Source organism: Nyctereutes procyonoides, unplaced genomic scaffold (assembly GCF_905146905.1).
Source record: "Nyctereutes procyonoides isolate TBG_1078 unplaced genomic scaffold, NYPRO_anot_genome, whole genome shotgun sequence".
Lineage (NCBI taxonomy): Eukaryota > Metazoa > Chordata > Mammalia > Carnivora > Canidae > Nyctereutes > Nyctereutes procyonoides.
In genome coordinates, this window is record NW_026575141.1 from 15757394 (window position 1) to 15779062 (window position 21669).

The 21669-nt window shown below is 39.5% G+C and overlaps 1 protein-coding gene across 1 annotated transcript; it reads right to left on the bottom strand.

The window, feature by feature from the left end:
- Positions 1 to 254: 254 nt before the first annotated feature.
- LOC129498155 (calaxin-like) lies at positions 255 to 20840 on the bottom strand. Its single transcript, XM_055307367.1, has 6 exons — positions 20783 to 20840; positions 10641 to 10796; positions 7339 to 7443; positions 4414 to 4565; positions 2277 to 2381; positions 255 to 311 (listed from the first exon to the last, which is right to left on the bottom strand). Exons 1-6 carry the CDS (start codon positions 20838 to 20840, stop codon positions 255 to 257), a joined length of 633 nt encoding a protein of 210 aa, XP_055163342.1.
- Positions 20841 to 21669: the final 829 nt, after the last annotated feature.

Here is a 21669-nt window from a genome sequence, read left to right on the forward strand (position 1 = left end):
TTGTGAAAGGCTTATTCACAGGATTTGCCTTAAGATCCAAGCCTTGTTGGCTAACTTAAAAAGTAAAATTAGTTTATCATTACTTATAGGTGTTATTTTGATCATACTTAATATTACAGAAACTGTTCTTATTCTCACATTGCAGTAATTATGGGTAAATGAAGTGAAGCAAAGATAAAAACTTTACAATGCAAGTAAAGATAGGCAGTCAGGATCTGCTTCTGATTTTAATACAAGTATTGAGTAATTCACATTCAAAAACTAGAAGTCAGGATGTGTCTGAATGCCAGGGCTTCAAAATCAATACAATTCTGAAAAGTAAAAAAAGGTAAACTATTAGAACAAACTATTAGAAAATGCTAACCACTACCCTTAGCATACCCACATTGTTTTTCCTGTCAGGGAACCACATAATTGGAATTTGGAATAATTATGTTCACTCTTTCCCCACCCCCCCTTTTTTTTAAGTGATAAAAATAACTTGAGAAGGCCCATATCAAATGGTGGTCTGTTCTTTTTTCTCTATACCTTGCCTAATGAATTGATTTTGAATATACCAGTTAAGAAAGTTCATCAGTTATGACCTACTGATTGAAACTTGCTGGGATGGCTCCAAGTGGCAGATGGTATTAAAAGAAGTTTTAGGCAAGGGGTTTGGCCTTACTTCCTTGTAAGGTAATTAGAGATTTTTCTTTGCTGAATTCCCAGGTAAAAGACACATTAGAGACCCAAGCATAGAATTGGAAAGAGCAAGTTACTGTCTAGAACACACTTCTCAGATGTTAAGATATTATGAATCTTCACCTCAGGGTCTTACTAAAATGCAAATTATGATGGTAGTGGCCAGGAACTGGTGGGTTATAAGAATGCAGAATTGTTCACAGGTATAGAGTTTCAGTTTTACAAGATAAAAACAGAGTTCTGGAGATTGTACAACATAGTATACCTAACATTACTGAATTGTATGTTTATAATTGGTTAAGAGGGTAGTTTGTATTAGATCTATTTTATCACAATTAAAAATTCTAAGGGAGAATTTAAATTCTTTTTTAAAAAATTTAATTTATTTATTCACTAGAGACAGTGGCAGAGACACAGGCAGAGGGAGAAGCTGGCTCCATGCAGGGAGCCTCACGTGGGACTCGATCCCGGGTCTCCAGGATCACGCCCTGGACTGCAGGTGGCGCTAAACCGCCGAGCCACCCAGGCTGCCCCCAAGAATTTAAATTCTTAAAGGGAGGAGCTACTCAGTGAGTTCTGTATTATTGAATGGATTTCTGTTTTTTTCAGGATCTTTTCAGTGACTGGAGGCTAGCTCTCATGCCTCCCCATCCCCACCAACATGCACTATATTTGACCACAATGAGAGAAAGAAAAACCTTTGCTGTGTCAAGCATCAGAAGAAAGAGACAGAGAGAGAAAAGATTGAGTCATTTGGTTTGGAGTGTGCCCTGAGATTCTCCATTTCTCACAAGCAAGGCCCTTGATAGCTGGGCTACTGAATTCTGGAAGCAACTGTAGAACTGTTGGTGTTCCAACAGAACCCCCATTCTTCCTTTCATGCATTGCATTTTACTAAAAATTTACAGGCAGAATCAGAATGTGGGAATAAGCTACACTCAGACAAGTTAGAGAAACAAGCTGAGATAACTCAGGAGAGCTTAACATGTAAGTTCATGCACAAAATCGCCATCCAAACTATTACAGAGAATAAAAAGGTTCTGTAGGTTCGCAAAGCAGTTGATCAGTGGAAGAATTAAAATATTAATGTGTCAAATCAATAATTAGGCTGGCTCTTCTGGCTCAGAAAACTGGTCAAATTCATACATGAAAAACCATGAACATAGATACTATAAAGTACTTCAAATGTGTCCAAGGTTTTTGAAAATTATTCTCATTGTTTGACAACATTTGGGTTGAAAGAGAACAAGTTTTGTCCTAGCATTTTATGGTTGGTACCTGCTGAGTATACTGTTCAGTGTTCTATTCCTTAAGCAAGCCAATATGTCCTAGTTTTCCTTGGGAAAATAACATTAACATGCAATAAATCAGGAATTGTGTATGGCTAAAGAAGTTACAAGCTCAAAAAGTCTATTGAATATAATAAACAGTCACTATCGTTGAGCCCCAAAACATGAGGATGGAGCTGAGACCCTTGTGGTTGTCTGAATGTCAGCATTGGGCCAAAGCCCCTGCAGAGGTGAGTTGTCCAGCAAGTATTACTTACTGTTTCCTTAAAATGTTCCCTTAACCAATTTGAGCTGTTGGCACTCTACCTTTGCTTCTGGTAAACATGGTCCAAACACTTCCAACAAAAGTTTATCTTCTTTTACTGCTTTTTCAAAGTCTGCAAAAGATATCTTGCCATCATTGTCATAATCCTAGAGAGGAAGATGATATCTTGATAAATGATTAAATGATAAATGGTTTTAATTTTGCCTGGAAAACTTTGCCAATTACACTTCAGTGGGCCCTACTTCATAAATCAAAAAGTACTTATTTATCAGGGCTACTTGATACCTGTAATTCTATTTGGAATACCTGGTATTATGGGCTGAATGTGTCCCTCCTGCCATCAAATTCACATCTTAAAGCCCCCAGTATGATGATTTTGGAAGTGGGGTCTTTGGGAGGCAATTAGATTTAGCTGTCTTGAAGGTGGAGCCCCTGTGACGTAACTGTCCTTATACGTGGAGCAAGACCAGAGTCCTTTCTGCCATGTGAGGACACACTGAAGTGGTGACTGTCTGCAAGCCAAGAAGAGAACCCTCACCATGGAAGAGAATTGACGGGCACCTTATCTTGGACATTCCAGTTGCAAGATTTTTATTTTTTTTTTAAAGCAATCTCTAGGGATGCCGGGGTGGCTCAGTGGTTTAGCACCTGCCTTCGGCCCAGGGTATGATAAAATAAAATATTTAAAACAATCTCTACACCCAATGTGGAGTTTGAGCTTAAAACTTTGAGATCAAGATTTGCATGTTCTACCAACTGAGCTAGCCAGATAGATGCCCCCCCCCGCCCCCAGTCTCAGGAATTTGAGAGATAAATTCCTGTTTTAAGTCACCCAGTCTGGTATTTTCTTATAGCCATCCAAGCAAACTAAGACACGCAGTCCATAATATTTCCTTTCCAAAAAGAAGGGAGTGGGTTTAGTCCTGGGAAATACTCTCTCTCAAGAAGTTGACCTTCAGCCCTGAGCAGCAGCTAGTGAGTATTTTTTTAAATAGGTTTTTTTTTTTTAAGATTTTATTTATTTATGAGAGACACAAAAAGACAGGCAGAGACATAGCAAGAGGGAGGAGAAGTAGGCTCCATGCAAAAAGAGCCCGGTGTGGGACTCGATCCCTGGAGTCAGATCACACCCTGAGCCAAAGGCGGACGCTCAACTGCTGAGCCACTCAGGTGTCCCTAGTGAGTATTTTTAATGGAAGAAGATACCCTGGAGTTTGTGTTAGCTAAATGTGAGACTCAGCAGCCCCCATCACCTATTTCCTTCCTGATCTGCAGAGTAATGGAGGTAAGCAGAGTCCAGGCTGCCTTAGAGTCATTAATTTTCACTGATATCCAGGATAGGGTCATAGCAAGAAAAGGAAAATCCTTATGTCCATTAGAAAGTGGTACTATTGGTTTCATTGAAAGAATTATGCACCCCATTTTCTAGTGTGCCTTGGGTAAAACTACTTAGCTTTCTCATCTATAAAATAAAGATAGTAATTTCTACAACATGGGGTTGTTGTGAGATTAAAATGAGTTCATATATTAATGTTCTGTGAAGGGCCTGGCATATAGTAAGTACTCTATAAGGGACAACTATTTTAATTATTGTTATTTTGTTATAATGGTGTTTAGATGGGTTGGAGGGGTAGGGTCATGAAGACAGATTAGAGTAGCATCCAATTTTAGAAGCATTTGCTGCACTGCCACCCACACATTAGTGAGGTTTTACTGATAGTAAAATAATTTAAACTAGTTAACATTCATTTTGTGCAGTGATTCATTTAATCACCCAGTCATATCATAAGTATTCATTGAGCATCCACTATCAGCTAGGCACTGTTCTAGGCAATGAATAGAGCAGAGAACAAAAAATTTCCTGCCCTCATAAAGGTAACTATAATTATAGAGTGAGGGCAGCCCAGGTGGCTCAGCGGTTTAGCGCCTCCTTCGGCCCAGGGCGTGATCCTGGAGTCCCAGGATCGAGTCCCATGTCGGGCTCCCTGCATGGATCCTGCTTCTCCCTCTGCCTGTGTCTCTGCCTCTCTCTTTCTCTTTCTCTCTCTCTCTCTGTCTCTCATGAATAAATAAAATCTTTAAAAAAATTATAGAGTGAAATAAATAATTTATGTGTCCTTAGCTTTCTCCAACATCTGCTTGATTGAATAATAATAAGTTCTAGGTTTTCATTTGTACCATTTTCTTCAGTGTTATATCTACCAACTCTTTTATTCCTTCATCAGTCTCTTCCTCAGATGACTGTTGGTGCAGACTGTTCTTCAACATGTCAAATATCTCTTCTTGAGAAATGTAACCATCACCGTTCAAATAGTAAACTTCAAAACAAACTGTCCAAAGCACAAGAAATTTAAAGACTTGGGTAAGAACAGTTAAAATATCACTAGTCTTCTCCTTAGTTATTTCAATACCTAGTTTTTAAAAAGATAAAAACAACTTCTACAACCTACAATTATCGGTCCATATGATAGATTTTAAAATAAAGTACTCTTTATTTTACTTCCTTCCACAAGATTAAATATCCCTTGGGATGTGGATTTTGAAATTGAGAGTTTGAAAATATTATGAAACTTGAAACCATGAAAATCCCAGAAAAGAATATAGGAACAAGGCTCCTTGACATGGGTCTTGGTAATGATTTCATGGCTCTAACACCAAAAGCACAAGCAACAAAATAAAAAACAAGCGGAACTAAAAAAAAAAAAAAAAAAAAAAAAGACACACACAAAAAAAAAACAAATGTGAATACATCAAACTAAAAAGTTTATGTACAGAAAAGGAAACCATCAACAAATGAAAAGACAGCCTATGGAATGGGAAAAAATACTTGCAAATCAGATAAGGTGTTAATATCCAAAAGATATAAAGAACTCCTACAACTCAATAGCAAAACAAACAAAACCAACCCACTTTAAAAATAGGCAAAGGACTGGAAATAAATATATTACATTATCTTAGTTGGTGACTTCTTATTTCTGGAATACTTTGAAATCAAGGAGTTTAATTTAGGTACTTGAAACTATAAACAAATAATACCTTCTGTATTCAAAGAGATACCATCAATTCCAACTTGTAAATATTTTTTTTAATTTTTTTATTTATTTATGATAGTCACAGAGAGAGAAAGAGAGAGAGGCAGAGACACAGGCAGAGGGAGAAGCAGGCTCCATGCACCGGGAGCCCGACGTGGGACCCGATCCGGGGTCTCCAGGATCGCGCCCTGGGCCAAAGGCAGGCGCCGAACCGCTGCGCCACCCAGGGATCCCCCAACTTATAAATATTAATAGTCTTTTTCCTCTTCTCTGTCCCCACTGTTATTTCCTAGATAGCTTCAACAATCTCCTAAGAAACTCCCCTGCCTCTATCTAATTTTTCGTTATTTATTATAGTTGATTCACAGCTATCCTCTAGAGAGTGTTGGGGAGAGGAAACTGATGTCTTTTCCTTAGTAAGATTCAACCTTAATGATATATACATTCAACTTACCTTATTAGCCTCATGTCTCGACATCAATTTTTCCCAACTCAACATACTCAGTTAGACGTCCATGCCTTTATTCATACCGTTCCTAATACCTAGCATGGTCTTCTTTCTAGTTTCTTTCTGCTCAAGATTTACCAAGAACCAAAAGCTAGTTATTCTTTGAAAATGTCTTCTGATCCACCGGATGCCACTGGAAAGAACTTTCTCAACACTCCCATGTAGTATTTTGAAAATACATAGATTTCTAAGTAATCATATTATATTGTGGTTATTAGTTTATATGTATTATGTGACCCAGAACTGAGCATCTCCTGTTGTAGAATGACTTCTTGGATCACAAATAAAAGAAGACTTTTATAGACTTCAAAAAAGTGTGATGAAACTACAATAAAGGAGATATATAAAAATATTTTTTAAGTAAACTCTGCATCTGATGTGGGATTCAAACTCACAACCCAAAGATCGAGTTGCATGCTTTACTGACTAAGCCAGCCAGGCACCTCTGAAGATAAATATTTAAACTTATGGTCATTCAATACATATACACACGTGTACACATACATGCATGTGTGTGTGTACCTCAATATTATGATTCTCTTCTTACATAGAGTACAAAAACTAAGTATAAACTTCATCACATCACTGACAACATTTTTCAATATATTTGGGTAGTGAGTTTGTCATTCCCTGAGAGCCTGCCTATCTGCACTATCCAAAATGATCTCTCTCTCCCTGGAGAGTGTCTTCCATGACTTCCATCCATTCATTCATGCCACAGATGACCCTACTCAGGTACCAAAAATACAGTAGAGCAGGAGCTCTTCCAAACTTTGTATTCTAGTTAAATGTTTTTGCAAAAGAGTAGAACCAGGTATAAAATTCCAGATGATCAGATCAGCTGTGTCTTTTTGTTGAGTCTCTTCAATCCAGAGCATACATAAAGCACAACCTTGAGAAGTAGTATTTTTCCCAAGTTAACATATCCTGAAATGTCTATGAGACCTTTTTAGAAAGAGGGATTAGAGAAGGAAAATTCTTTGATAGTGTGATGCTATTTAATCATGTATTGCCACAACGATTTACATCCACCAAAAACTTAGCAATTTATGCAAATTCCAACACTAGTGTATTGGTGTCTGATGGTTAATGTGTGTTTCATCTTGTTTTGCGTCAATCACTCCCAGTTATTTTCTTTGATTAAGAGACAGGAATGGCCTCACTGTGACTTATGCACTGGCCTGTATCAAGGCCTATTTTCAGCGGAGCCCAGAGGCAGCCACAAAATCATGGCCTTGCTGGCTGATTGCAGTTGGGCTCAAGCCCTGACCATAACTTGCTGGTCTTCACCTGGGCCTTAAGCCAACGAGTGGTCATGGTGACATTTAGGCATTGCAGAACCAGTGAAGAAAATGTTTGAGGACCCTGGGTCTAGGGACTCTCCCATGAAACAGGCCACCCATTTCATGTTGTGATGTTTTTATAAAGCTGTCATGAACTATTTTTGAAAGGTTGCTGTAGAGAACATGGATTTTATATTTTTTAAAAATGTTTAAGCATTCACTAAATACAAAATTGACAATGCATATTACTGTCAGTAATAACATGTAGAAGAAATCTTACACTTAAGCTTTTCTTCAAAAGTCCCTCGAAGAAACACCGATAATCCTTTAACCCACTCTTTGGCATTTATGCAGTTATCATTGTCTTTGTCAAATGCAAAAAATACTGAAAGAAAAATATCATAGAAGCATATTGTAGGGCAACGCCGGTGGCGCAGCGGTTTAGCACCGCCTGCAGCCCAGGGAGTGATCCTGGAGACCCGGGATCGAGTCCCACATCTGGCTCCTTGCATGGAGCCTGCTTCTCCCTCTGCCTGTGTCTCTGCCTCTCTCTCTCTAGCTGTGTCTCTATGAATAAATAAATAAAATCTTTAAAAAAAAAGCATATTGTAATTTACAACTATTTTATTTTAATATTTTATTTATTTATTTATTTATTTAAAGAGAGAGCACATGCATGCATGAGTGGGTTGGGGGAGAGGCAGAGGGAGAAGCTGATTCCCCGTTGAGCAGGGAGCCTGATGCGGGGCCCCATCAGGAGACCCTGAGAGATCATGAGGTCAGCTGAAGGCAGATGCTTATTTGACTGAGCCACCCAGACACCACACAGCTATTTTATAATTCAGAAGTATGTATATATCAAAAGATTTTCAAAACCTTCCTCAAAACAACAACAAAAACACACTGAAAACCTTTCCTCCCAAATTGAGAGGAAAAAAGGGTTTTGGCACAGTCTTTCTTACAAGAGTCAAAATTACTAGAAATATGTTTCCCACAGATTTTTATAGAAAAAAAGTAATAATTCTCCTCCAGGATCAATGATGAACTTCACTTGTGATATTTTGTACAGTTACTATGAGCCAAGAAGAGCAACATGGAGCTAATCAAGTGATGGTAATTTATACTAAAAAGAGTGGCAGGGGTTCCTGGGTGGCTCAGTCTGTTGAGTAGCCAACTCTTAATTTTGGCTCAAGTCATGGTCTCAGGTCCTGGGATCCAGCCCTGCATTGGATCTCTGCTCAGTGGGGAGTTTGCTTGAGATTCTCTCTCCCTCTCCTGCTGTCCCTCCCCCTACTCACACTCTGTCTCTAAAATAAATCGTTTAAATAAATAAAAATAAAAAGAGTGGCAAAGGGGGCACCTGGCTAGCTCAGTTGGTAGAGCATGTGGCTTTTGATCTTGAGGGGGTCATGAGTTCAAACTCCATGTTAAATTTAGAGATTAAGAAATAGTAATAATAGTGATGCCTGGGTGAGCATCTGCCTTCGGCTCAGGGCGTGATCCTCGGATTCGGGATTGAGTCCCACTTCGGGCTCCTTGCAGGGAGCCTGCTTCTCCCTCTGCCTATGTCTCTGCCTTTCTCTGTGTCTCTCATGAATAAATAAAATCTTTGAAATAAGTTTATTAAATTAAATTTAAACAATAAAATAGTAATAATATAAATAAAATGCATTTTAAAAGAGTGGCAAAATTCTGTTCTAAACAGTATGTATAGGGCAGCCCCGGTGGTGCAGCGGTTTGGCGCCGCCTGCAGCCTGGGCTGTGATCCTGGAGACCGGGGATCGAGTCCCACATTGGGCTCCCTGCATAGAGCCTGCTTCTCCCTCTGTCTGTGTCTCTGCCCCTCTCTCTGTGCCTATGAATAAATAAATAAATAATCTTAAAAAAAACAGTATGTATAATACCTAAAGATAATTTACTAAAATAACATTATTTTTAAAATTACCAATGAAATCTTAGTATTATTATATAGAAGATAAAATGTTACTGACTCTTTTAGGGGTAATGTTAATTATTATTTTTTTTAAATTTTTTTAACTTTTATTTATTCATGATAGTCACACACACAGAGAGAGAGAGAGGGGCAGAGAGAGAAGCAGGCTCCATGCACCGGGAAACCGACGTGGGATTCGATCCCGGGTCTCCAGGATCGCGCCCCGGGCCAAAGGCAGGTGCCAAACCGCTGCGCCACCCAGGGATCCCCCAATGTTAATTATTTTTATTATGATTATGGTTTCAAGGTATATACCTATGTCAAAACATCAAATTGAACACTAAAAATTTGTTAGTGAAACTGGATCACATTAAATAATTTCCTATTTTATTTTTTTAAAGATTTTATTTATTTATTCATGAGAGACACAGAGAGAGAGGCAGAGACACAGGCAGAGGGAGAAGCAGGCTCCTCTCAGGGAGCCCAAGCAGGACTCAATCCCAGGACCCTGGGACCACGACCCGAGCCAAAGGCCCCACCACTGGGCCATCCAGGTGCCCCTAATTTCCTATTTTAAATATAAGATCCTCTACTTTTTTCAGTTTAATGAGTAATTACCATTTTTGGTACTAATACAGTATTTTTATGAAGAAAGAGAAGTCATTTAGTAGTTTACATGTCTACAGCATATGAATCCAAAGACTTCATGAGTAAAAAGTCATATGCTTAACTTAAAAAAAAAAAAAAACCAATACTGGCAACTTACTTACTGGTTATAACTCAAAATGGTGCAGCTATGAGATAAAACATTCTGAGTGAGTTTTGATTAAAAACCATCCTCACGGGATGCCTGGGTGGCTCAGCATCCCTCACGGGATGTTGGGTGTCTGCCTTTGACTCGGGGCATGATCCTGGGGTCCGAGATTGGGTCCCACAATGGGCTCCTGTGGGAAGCCTGCTTCTCCCTTTGCCTGTGTCTCTGCCTCTCTCTCTCTCTCTCTCTCATAAAAAGATAAATAAAATCTTTTTAAAAAATCCTCACAATCAGATCAACTTTTATTTTATATTGGCAGCCTTATCAGATTTAAGTCCATCTAGTTTGGCATGGAAAAACTCAAGGGGGATCCCTGGGTGGCTCAGCGGTTTGGCGCCTGCCTTCGGCTCAGGGCGTGATCCTGGAGTCCCGCGTTGGGCTCCTTGCATGGAACCTATTTCTCTCTCTGCCTCTCTCTGTCTATCATGAATAAATGAATAAAATCTTAAAAAAAAAAGAGAGAGAAACTCAAGGGGCACCTAGGTGGCTCAGTTGGTTGAACATCTAACTCAACTTTTGGCTCAGGACATGATCTGGGGGGTGTGGGATCAGCTCCCCAGCCCCCAGAGGAACTCTGTGCTCAGGAATGGGTTCCTGCTCAGCTCAGAGTCCACTTGTCCCCCTCCCTGCCCTCTGCCCCTCCCTCAACTTGCACCAAATAAATAAACTTTTAAAAAATTCAAAGTCTTTGATGACAACTGAACACACATACATATACAAAAATTTGCCATATATAATTTTGTCATTACAAATAGATATTTGCCACATATTAATATGTACACCATATATATATTGCCATCTAGCTTGGTCCATTTCAATTTCTTAAGACTCTTACCCCTGTTCATTAGCATATCATCAGTCATTCCAAATACGCTGTGCAGGATCGCTCGAAATGCATTACGATCTAGTCCAAAGTTATTAAGTCTTACATTAGCTCTTTCCACCAAGCTGTGAAAAAGTCTTATGAGACACTCTACTTCACTTTTTTTGACTGTAAAATAAAAATACAAACATATACAGCTTAGACTTAGTGAGTACTCCAATCTAATAAAAAATATTTTACTCAGCAGCTATTTTGTTCCTATGGTGCTAGATGCCCTAGCAATGAAAAAGTATGACATGACTTGTTACTTAATGGCTTACACAATTAAAACAGGCATCACCCAGAAGTTTCATAAGATAGCATGTAAATGGAAAATCATGTAACATAACAGTCACCACTATAGACATGTAAAGAAAGAGAAATCAGTGTGGGAAAGAGGAGTTGGGTCACTATCATGGGAGCAGACTTTTAACAGAGATTTGAAGGACGCATATTATTTATGCAGGAAGAAATGTGTTGGAGGTAGTAAAATAGAGAATTCCAGTGAGAGAAAACGTGGGTAAAGGGAAGAAGTGAATTGTGGTTGGGTTTGGACATGCTCTATTGGGAGCACAACAACTGGAGAAATGAAACAAGATTGAAGAGAATGAGCTAATGGCAGAGAAAATTATCATTTATAGTTGACTTTAACCACATAGAATTGAACTGCAGATCCACTTAAAGATGATTTAAAAAACATAGTGCAGGACTGTAAATGTATTTTCTCTTATGATTTTCTTTATTTTGGGGAAAGGGGGGGAGTGTGGAGAGGGAGAGGGAGAGAATCTTTAACAGGCTTCACCCCCAGAGCAGTGCCGGATATCACAACCTGAGCTAAAAGCAAGAGTTGGAGGCTGAACAGATTGAGCCACCCAAGTGCCCCATTCTCTTATTATTTTCTTCTTAATAATAGTATTTTTTAAATTGTATTTATTTATTCATGAGACACAGAGAGAGAGAGAGGCAGAGGGAGAAGTAGGCTCCCCATGAAGCAGAGAGCCTAATGTGGGATTCGATCCCAGGAACCCAGGAATACGACCTGAGCTGAAGGCAGATGCTTAATGATCTGAGCCACGCAGGCATCCCTCTCTTATGATTTCCTTAATAATCTTTTCTTTCTTTTTTTAATTTATGATAGTCAGAGAGAGAGAGAGAGAGAGAGAGAGAGAGAGAGAGAGAGGCAGAGACATAGGCAGAGGGAGAAGCAGGTTCCATGCACCGGGAGCCCGACGTGGGATTCGATCCCGGATCTCCAGGATCGCGCCCTGGGCCAAAGGCAGGCGCCAAACCGCTGCGCCACCCAGGGATCCCTCTTTTCTTTTCTTTAACTTACTTTAAGATTACAGTATATAATACATAAAATGTATGAAATATGGTAATTGATTTTATAATTAAGGTCAGTAGTAGGCTATTGGCAGTAAAGGTTTTAAAAGCTCAAACATGGATTTTCAACTGTGTGGGGGTTGGTGCTTGTATCCTACAGGTCTTTCGAGGGTCAGCTGCATTTTACTGAAGCAGTGTTTCTCACGGACCACTTCTGGACCATCTCTATGAGAGAATCAATCCCCTCTTCATTGTTTAATCCAGATTCCCATGTCTTGCCCCAGACCTACCAAGTCAAAATCGCTAACATCAGGCTCAGGAATTAGCTTTTAAACAAGAGCTCTGTTGATTCTTCTAGGCCCTATGGATTGAGAAGTGGTTAGGAAAATTCATCTGGCAAAATTACATTGAAGGGGAAAACTGGAAGCATAGAAGCCAGGCTTGGAGTGATAGGGCTTTGGTTAGGGAGGTGGAGATGAGGTCAGAAAGTGGAAAGGGACTTGGGATGTTAGAGAAAATCAGGACTTGGAGACTAATTTTCTAACAGAAATTTCCAATATTCTTACACCTGAATTTCACTCTAGATTTAGGAAAAGGGTATTTTGAAAGAAGTGAATGGGTGATTCTTTTTTTTTTTTTTTTTTTGAATGGGTGATTCTAATGCATTGTCAGGACCGAGAATTAAGGGATTAGATTTAGGGGGCTGGGGTACTGAAGTGCCAGATTCCACTTCTGTTTCTAAATTACAACAGCAGACTTAGATGAGTCATAAAGCTTCCTTGTGGCTCAGAGTCCTCACCTATGAAAACTGGGTATTGTCCTAGATGATCTTTGAGATTCCTTCAGTTTCTAAAAGCCCATTTCTATGAATCATAGATTATTTGAAAGAACCAGAAGAGTTAGGAAGGAAACCTGGTTACTATTTTTTTCTCTTCCACCCCTTCCCCCGTGTTTTCTTTTTATAAGGAAAGTAGGGAGAAATATTTTAGATGCTATCTTTGAGATGATTTTAACTCACCCAGTTGAAATCAATGATAACACATAGCACATACACAGTTTACAACATTAGGGTTTCTACAATGGTCAGAATGATTTGGTTCTTAGGGGAATGGTTGATAAATCTGAAGAATAAGCAATTACAAAGGTACCTACTAATACTGTTTTATGAACTAAATTAGATTTCCAGGCTCCACAATATATAAGCCCTGAAATACAACATAAAGATCATTTTTATCCATCCAAAAAGCATTTATTAAGAGCCTCCTGTGAACCAGGCAATGAATACACCATGCTTCCTGCCCACAAAGTTGTTATACTTTGGCTAAGATATTTAAAAAAAAAAGGGGGGGGGATGCCTGGGTGGCTCAGAGGTTAGCCTGATCCTGGAGTCCTGGGATTGGGTCCCACATTGGACTCCCTGTGTGGAGCCTGCTTCTCTCTCTGCCTATGTCTCTGCCTCTCTCTCTGTGTCTCTCATGAATAAATAAATAAAATCTTAAAAAAAAAAGTGCCACAAGGTATTACAAGCACTATGATTGATGGTGTTTGGCCATGACCCAAAGAAAGGAATAATCAACTGGGGAGGGAGTAGGAAATTAAGAAAGGTCCCGAGGTGTCACTTGAGCTAAGACCTGCCAAAGGTAAGCATTTGCCAGAGGAGGCAGCTTTGAGGTATGTTCCGAATTAGCTGCAAATGGTTTGGTGTAGCTAGGTGGCAGATTTGACTTTATGGAGAATGAGGAGTTTCTGAAACATTTTGGCTGGCAAGTTAATAGGATCATATTTGCACTTAACAGAGATCACTTTGGCAGTACATTGTTGAAATTACCTTGTGGGACACCTGGGTGGCTCAGCGGTTGAGCGTTTGCCTTTGACTCAGGACATGATCCCAGAGTCCCGGGATTGAGTCCCACATTGGGATTCCTGCATGGAGCCTGCTTCTCCCTCTGCCTGTTTCTCTGCCTCTCTCTCTCTGAGTATCTCATGAATAAACAAAATCTTAAAAAAACAAAACAAAACAAAACTACCTTGGGAATGGGTGAGTCCAGATATGACAACACTGTCTTCCCAATCCATCCCCTATGCTCTTTGTACAATGACTTTGATATTCCTTTTTTTTTTAAAGATTTTATTTATTTATTCATGAAAGATGCAGAGAGAGAGAGGCAGAGTCACAGGCATTGGGAGAAGCAGGCTCCATACAGGGGAGCCCGGCATGAGACTCGATCCCGGGCCTTCAGGATCACGCCCTGGGCCGAAGGCAGGTGCTAAACCGCTGAACCACCCAGGGATTCCTGACTTTGATATTTCTGAGAGATGGGGGTCTCTCCTTTACTTGAAACTAGGAAGGGGTAGGGTGTGTGTGTGTGTGTGTGTGTGTGTGTGTGTGTGTGTGTGTATGACTGTTTCAACCAGTAGAGCTCAGTGGAAATGAAGCAATATGACTTCAAGGCTAGATCACATAAGGGGATGCAGCAGCTCCGAGGACAAAAACTTGTAGTGTTCTCCTTCTTTTCTTTGGAATACGAAGAACAAAGCAGCTCAGGTGTGGATGCAATATAAGGAGTGCAGAGTATGTTAATGATGGCCTGAAAGTAGTCCTGCTCAATTCTGAGGGAGAGAATTATCATCGGAGTGGAAATGTTAGCACCAACAATGTGAAAATGGATCCCTGAGGAAAGGGATGTTTTAAGAGTCAGGAGCTAAAAAAAAAAAAAAAAAAAAAAAAAAAAACAGTCAGGAGCTGCTCTGAGTCAAATATTAACAAGTCATTCAAGACAGCTAGTAAGGGGATCCCTGGGTGGCACAGCGGTTTGGCGCCTGCCTTTGGCCCAGGGCGCGATCCTGGAGACCGGATCGAATCCCACATCGGGCTCCCGGTGCATGGAGCCTGCTTCTCCCTCTGCCTAAGTCTCTGCCTCTCTCTCTCTCTCTGTGTGACTATCATAAATAAATAAATAAATAAAAAAAAGACAGCTAGTAAGGATTTTAGGCACAATCTTCAGCAGGTAATAACTTTTTCTGAGTTTTATCCATGTAAGCTCACATTTCATTATATCTCAAGACCTCACTCATGAGGTCAAGGAACCATTATTAATGATATTTGGGAGATCATAGGTAATGAGAATGGTGAGGTACTAGAGATTGGCCCGTGTTGCTTATTTTGGAATAATTTTAGATTTACATAAGAGAAGCAAAGATGAGAGTTTGCATAAAATCTTCACTGTCTTTCCTTGTTAACACCTTACAGAACGATGGTACATTTGTCAAAACAAATACGCTAACATTGGCACATTATTATTAAACTATAGATTTTACCACTTTTCCCACAAATGTCCTTTATTGGCAGGTTCCAGAATCCAAGCCGCGATATGCTTGGTTGTCATGTCTCTTCCAATTTGTGAGTTTTCAGTCTTTCGTGACCTTGAGTTTTTATTTTGCATAATGTTCCTCAGTTGTTTGCCTAAGTTTTTCTCACGATTAGACTGTAGCTAGGGGTTTTGGGGAAGGATACTAGAGATAGGTTGCTGTTCTTCTCACATGTCAGGGGATACATATTAGCAAGGTTAACTGTTGATAACTTTGATCACTTGGTTAAGCTAGTCTACAGGATTCTCCACTCTAGTTACCGTTTTCCCTTTCCACAATCTATTCTTTAGAAGCCAGCTGCTCAAGTGAAATGAATTCCACTTCTTGGGAAGGAGTATCTATATTATTGTTTGGAGTTCCTTCTCCTGAAAGGAAGAGGTCTTTCCTCACTTACTCAATTATTTATGTCAGTATGGGGGGGTGTGTGTGTGTCACATATACTCATTTTATAATAATTGTTAATTTTCTTGCTCAAATTGTTCATTTTGGACACTGGGAACTTTTGAATGGTTTCTTGTATGTTTCACATAGCATAATCCATTGGCTTTTTCATCTCTTTGGTGAAATTAGTTGGACCTCCAATTTATAGTCACTCAGAAATGAAGGTAACAACTTAGACTTGTGATGGGCATCTGAAGTAGGAGAGTCTTGTGGAACTGAACCTATGGGATCTGATGCCATCTCAGGGACTGTCAGGATTAAGAAATTGCTGGAATGTCACAGAAAATTGCTTGCTGGGGAAAAAAACCATACGGTTGGGAGACCAGAAGTGTAGGTGTGGTAGTAATGTCAGAGTAAAAAAGAGGTGTAGTGTAGTTTTTCCTTTACACTCTGTGCAGCTATTTCTTCAAGGAATCCTCATTCTTTTTATTGGAGATTGATATTTAGACACCAAGGTCTAGGCACTGGGTGTGCTTGTTATTACTGGGGTATTAATATTTCTAAGCCCAATATATAATGAGGGGGGCAGAATATTTCTAAGCCCTCTCAGCAAACATTGCTAGAAAATATGTCTGTATACTAACCTACGTATGCATACATACTGGCACATGTTATGTCTCACAAATAAAGTGAAAGGCAAATACTGGACTACTGGATTTATAGGTGGTCCTGGGCTAAGTCCCAGAAGAGATAATCAATTGTATTAGAAATTCATGAACACTCAGGGGCTCATGAATTCATAAGGATAAATCATACTAGATTTAACTTATTTCCTCCTTTTGGTAGGACCACTCCTACTGAATCAGAGAAATGCAGATTACAAAGTATTTGGATTTTAGCAAGGCATACGACAAAAATTTCTTATTCTTACATGAATTATCTACTCAGTATCCAGTAGTGCCAAGCACAAGTGTAGGCTTTCAAATGAATGTTTGCTAAATAAATGATGGCCCTTTATAAATAGGAGAGGTAAAGGAATATACTGGATGAGTCAGAATCCAAAGTAACATCTTGATGCCAAAATAATCACTTGAATCAAACAATATGAAATTATTGGGAAGTTTTAAAGTTCTTCACTTAGCTTTAAAAAACTTTTATTCTATGTTAAGTGTAAAAAAATGTGGCTAAACAACATATGTGTGAAGACTGGGTCAATTCCTAACTCACCATCAGTCAAGCTGGGATTGCTATTAGGCTTACAGAACTGAAGTTTCATGAAACTAAGAATGTAATATGTGTTGGCTAATTGAATTTTAAATTTTTTTTTTCTTTTTTTTTTTTTAATTTTTATTTATTTATGATAGTCACAGAGAGAGAGAGAGGCAGAGACACAGGCAGAGGGAGAAGCAGGCTCCATGCACCGGAAGCCCGATGTGGGATTCGATCCCGGGCCTCCAGGATCGTGCCCTGGGCCAGAGGCAGGCGCCAAACCGCTGCGCCGCCCAGGGATCCCTGAATTTTAAATTAAAAAATAAATTCTAAGGGAAGACATCACCATGTAGTTAGCAATAGTATTCAAGATCCTTTTTTTTAAATGATTATTATTTTTTTAATTTTTTAAAAATTTATTTATGATAGTCACAGAGAGAGAGAGAGAGAGGCAGAGAGAGAAGCAGGCTCCATGCACCGGGAGCCCGATGTGGGATTCGATCCCGGGTCTCCAGGATCACGCCCTGGGCCAAAGGCAGGCGCCAAACTGCTGCGCCACCCAGGGATCCCCAGTATTCAAGATCCTAAAGAAAAAAGTACAATTTCCCTGGGCTTAAAGCACTAGGAAAGGCAGTAGACAGTTGAAACTCCTGTATATTGTTTCTGAATGAGTTTTGAAGGCTCAAGAGAAAAAAAACCACCAGTGTGAGAAATAAAACCAAGACAATAAATTAGCTAGGTTTCAAATTCCAGAGACCCACGAAAGCAAAGATTTAATTAAATACAAATACACACAAAACCAGATTGCCAAGGATGTGTGAATATGCAACTTAATGTATAAATTTAGAACAATAGAAAATTGAACCCATAAGTATAAAAACAAAAAGAAATGAAGTTTCACTTGGAAAAGACAATTTTGATTAGGAATTCTTAAACTTAAAAAAAAACTTAAAAAAAAAGGAATTCTTAAACTTCAGTGTGTCTTAAGAATACATGGAGTGAATGATCTGGATGCTTGGCCCCACTTGCTGATTTTTAAAATGTACTTGGGGTGGTACCCAGGAATCTACATTTTCAATATGAATCTTTGGGTGATTCTAATGGTGGAGATATTCCCACCATACTATGAGTAAGAGGTACAGAGCCAAGATCAACTACAGAATTTGTGGGCCCAAAGCAAACATGGGTCCTTCACTCACATTGTCAGTGTTGACACAGCATTAAACTAAGCATGGGGCCCTGTGACAATCCATAGGTTGCAACCCATGATTAATTATGCCCTGAGGTAATGATCCTCCACCCCCACTAGATTAAACGTTTTAAAAATTCTAGTTAATTTTTACATTTATTTATTTAAAAAGATTTGAGAGAGAGAGAGATAGCAAGAGAGAGCATAAGCAGGGGGCAGAGAGGGAGAAGCAGGCTCCCTGGGAGCAGGGAGCCCAATGTGGGTCTCGATTAGATCCCAGAACCCTGAGATCATGACCAGAACCACAGGCAGGCACTTAACCAACTGAGCCACCCAGGTGCCCCCCTCTTTTAAAATAATTTTAATTTACATTTAAATAGGGATCCCTCGGTTTGGCGCCTGCCTTTGGCCCAGGGCGCTATCCTGGAGACCCGGGGTCGAATCCCACATCGGCTCCCGGTGCATGGAGTCTGCTTCTCCCTCTGCCTATGTCTCTGCCTCTCTCTCTCTCTGTGACTATCATAAAAAAAAACAAAACAAACAAAAACAACAAAAAACATTTAAATAGCCACACACATACTTTAAAAAATGGGGCACCTGGCTGGTTGGTTAGACCAATGACTCTTCATGTCAGGGCCATGAGTTCAATCATCTGGGTGTAGAAATTACCTAAATTAAAAAAAAAAAAAAGCCACACATAGCTAGTGGTTACTATACTGGGCAATGCAGCTCCAGCTCCATATTTTATTCCAGCCAGCTGCCTCAAGACAGTCCCTTCCTGAGAAAAGGAGGCCAACACAGCACTCATTGTTAACCTTCCCCATGCCTATGAAAAACCAAATTCCAGGACTTGGCTGGCTCAGCTTGGTAAAGCATTTGACTCTTGATCTCGGGGTTGTGAATTCAAGCCCCATGTTAGGTGTAGAAATTACTTAAAAATCTTAAAACAACAAAAAAAGAACAACAACAAAAAAGTCATGAGAGGCCAATGTCTACCCTTGTCTCAACTGAAGGACCCAAGAACTGAGCCAAATTCAACTTTTTTTTTTTAAGATTTTATTTATTTATTCATGAGAGACACACAGAGAGGGAGAGGCAGAGACACAGGCAGAGAGAGAAGCAGGCTCCATTCAAGGAGCCCGACGTGGGACTCGATCCCGGGTCTCCAGGATCACACCCAGGATCCAGCACTAAACCGCTGCGCCACCAGGGCTGCCCCAAATTCAACTTTCATTCTGTACTTACTATGGCACAGTTGTATACATACATACATAAAAGTTGTATACATACAAAATGACCATAAGACTCTATAATTTGAGAAATAAAGATTGAGTGCAGGCTCTGGCATCACCTGTTCTAGTCCTGCCCCCACCAGAAAAGTCCACTGAAATTTTAGACAATCTAAGACTTGGGTTTCCTCATTTGAAAACATGGAAAATATCACCTACCTCACTGGGCTTGTTCTGAGAATTGAAGATGAACACAAACCATTTAGCACAGCAACTTCCCAATGAAGAGCCCAATAAACAGGAGTTGTTAGTAATCGGCGTGTAAAACAGTAATCTGGTTACACTGGTGAATAGCTATAGCCTGAACTTTTGTTTCTAACTTAGCATCAAAGCTTTGGAAAGGAATGCAACTCATTCCTCTTTTCAAATAATTGTTAAGTATCTTTTTTGTAGGAGACTATATGGAATACGGATCAGTCTAGTATTATGTGTTCAAAACTGAGAGACTTTCAGAAAATTGCTTTCAAATAACATGTTATGGTATTGAATACACATTTAGATAGCAGACATTAATGAAAACAGTTTCTCCAGAATAGGGAGAGGAGTTAGATTTTTAAAGTCTGCAAAATTTCCTTTTGAATGTCATAAAACTTAAGATACTGTTAAGAAAACAGCAAATAATGGAAGATATTACATCCAACATTGGTTACACCTGCCAGATGAATTTTAAGGGTTGTCTAACAGCAGGATTAGAAAAACAGACCTTAGAAGGGCCTGAGGAACTCATTGCTTAAATTACAACTGGAGTAAGAAAAAATAGATCACAAGTGAACTTACACGAGCCCTACACTTAAAATATTTTAATCAGGTGTCCTAAAATATATTTGTGTCTGTAGGAAGAGTCATATAAGGACTTCTATGACAGCGTAAGTGCTAAAGGATTATCTGTCAACCACGTACTGATTCTGATACAGTCTGAAATATGATGAGACTCAAACTTTAAAGGTTTACTCTGACCAGTTCCCTGAGTTTTCTGGCACAAAAACTCCCCATAGAGGCAGGGGATTGACAGCTATAGAAGATCTTTTAGATGTTGAAGAAATAGCACACTGCAAGTGGTTATTAAATTTAATATAACAGATTTGGGGGGGAGGGGGTTCCTTGCCCTGACCTTAAAAAGGAATTGCTTTGTCTCTCGGGTATGACAACAAGCAATCCTGACTGAGAATCCTGAGACTGTCCTTAGACATTGAGAAAATTACTTTTATTTTTTTAAATGGCGAGAATATTAGAAATGAGAGGAACTCTATTTTGGGAGTTACAAAGAACTTGTTAATGTCCAATAGGTCTGTCAATGTTTCTGTTTTATGGAATAAAGGTGTTCAGGCAGTGTTGGATGTCTAGTCAGTACTTACAGTTCTTGACAGTATTACTGATGGATTCCACCAGTTTCTTCATAGTCTTCTGGTCCATGCTAAGTGTGGCTTCAACACACTGCAGAATTCTGACACCCTAGTTCCACCCTGCGTGTCCTGGGGTGCCACTGATTCCACAGTTCACTACTCTATGCCCAAAGAATGTGACCATGGCAACATTCCAGCAACCAAACACAGAAGGTTCTCAAGTGATTGGAAAAATGTGCAGCAAGGTTGTTACCACCCAATATAAATGCAGTGATTTCATTAATGTTATTGTGATTTGAAATATCTACAGCAATCCCAACATTTATGGTTTTTGTAGGGCTAACCACTTTAGATAGTACTTCATATTACTGTCATTTATTTTTCCTTAGCACAAACTGTATGGTTGAAAATGTTTCCTTCCTATCTAAATACCTAATTGAGAATTAAGTAAGATCATCAAGGCTTTAACACCGAAATAAAATATTTTTTTCCAGGCTATAAATAGCTCCTTCAAAGGTTATAACCTCCTTTAAAAACTCTAACTAATGGGTACCTGAGTGGCTCAGTCAGTTGGGTGTCCAGCTATTGGTTTCACCTCAGGTCATGATCTTGGGGTTGTGGGATCCAGCCCTGCGATGGGTTCCATACTTGGTGGGAAGTCTACTTCAGATTCTTTCCCTTTGCCCCTCCCCTTGCTCATGCATGCTCTCTCTCTACACCTAATAAATTCTTTTTAAAAAGTTAAAAAATAAAACTCTAGGTACTCTCTCATGATCACCAAAGAGAGACTTCAGTCTGGGAGGTCCTAGAGAAATGTAAAGCGACACTTGTACCCCTCACTGACTGGTAAGAAAGCATGCTGAGACCATGCAAAAAGTGGCCAAAACAAAAACTGTTCT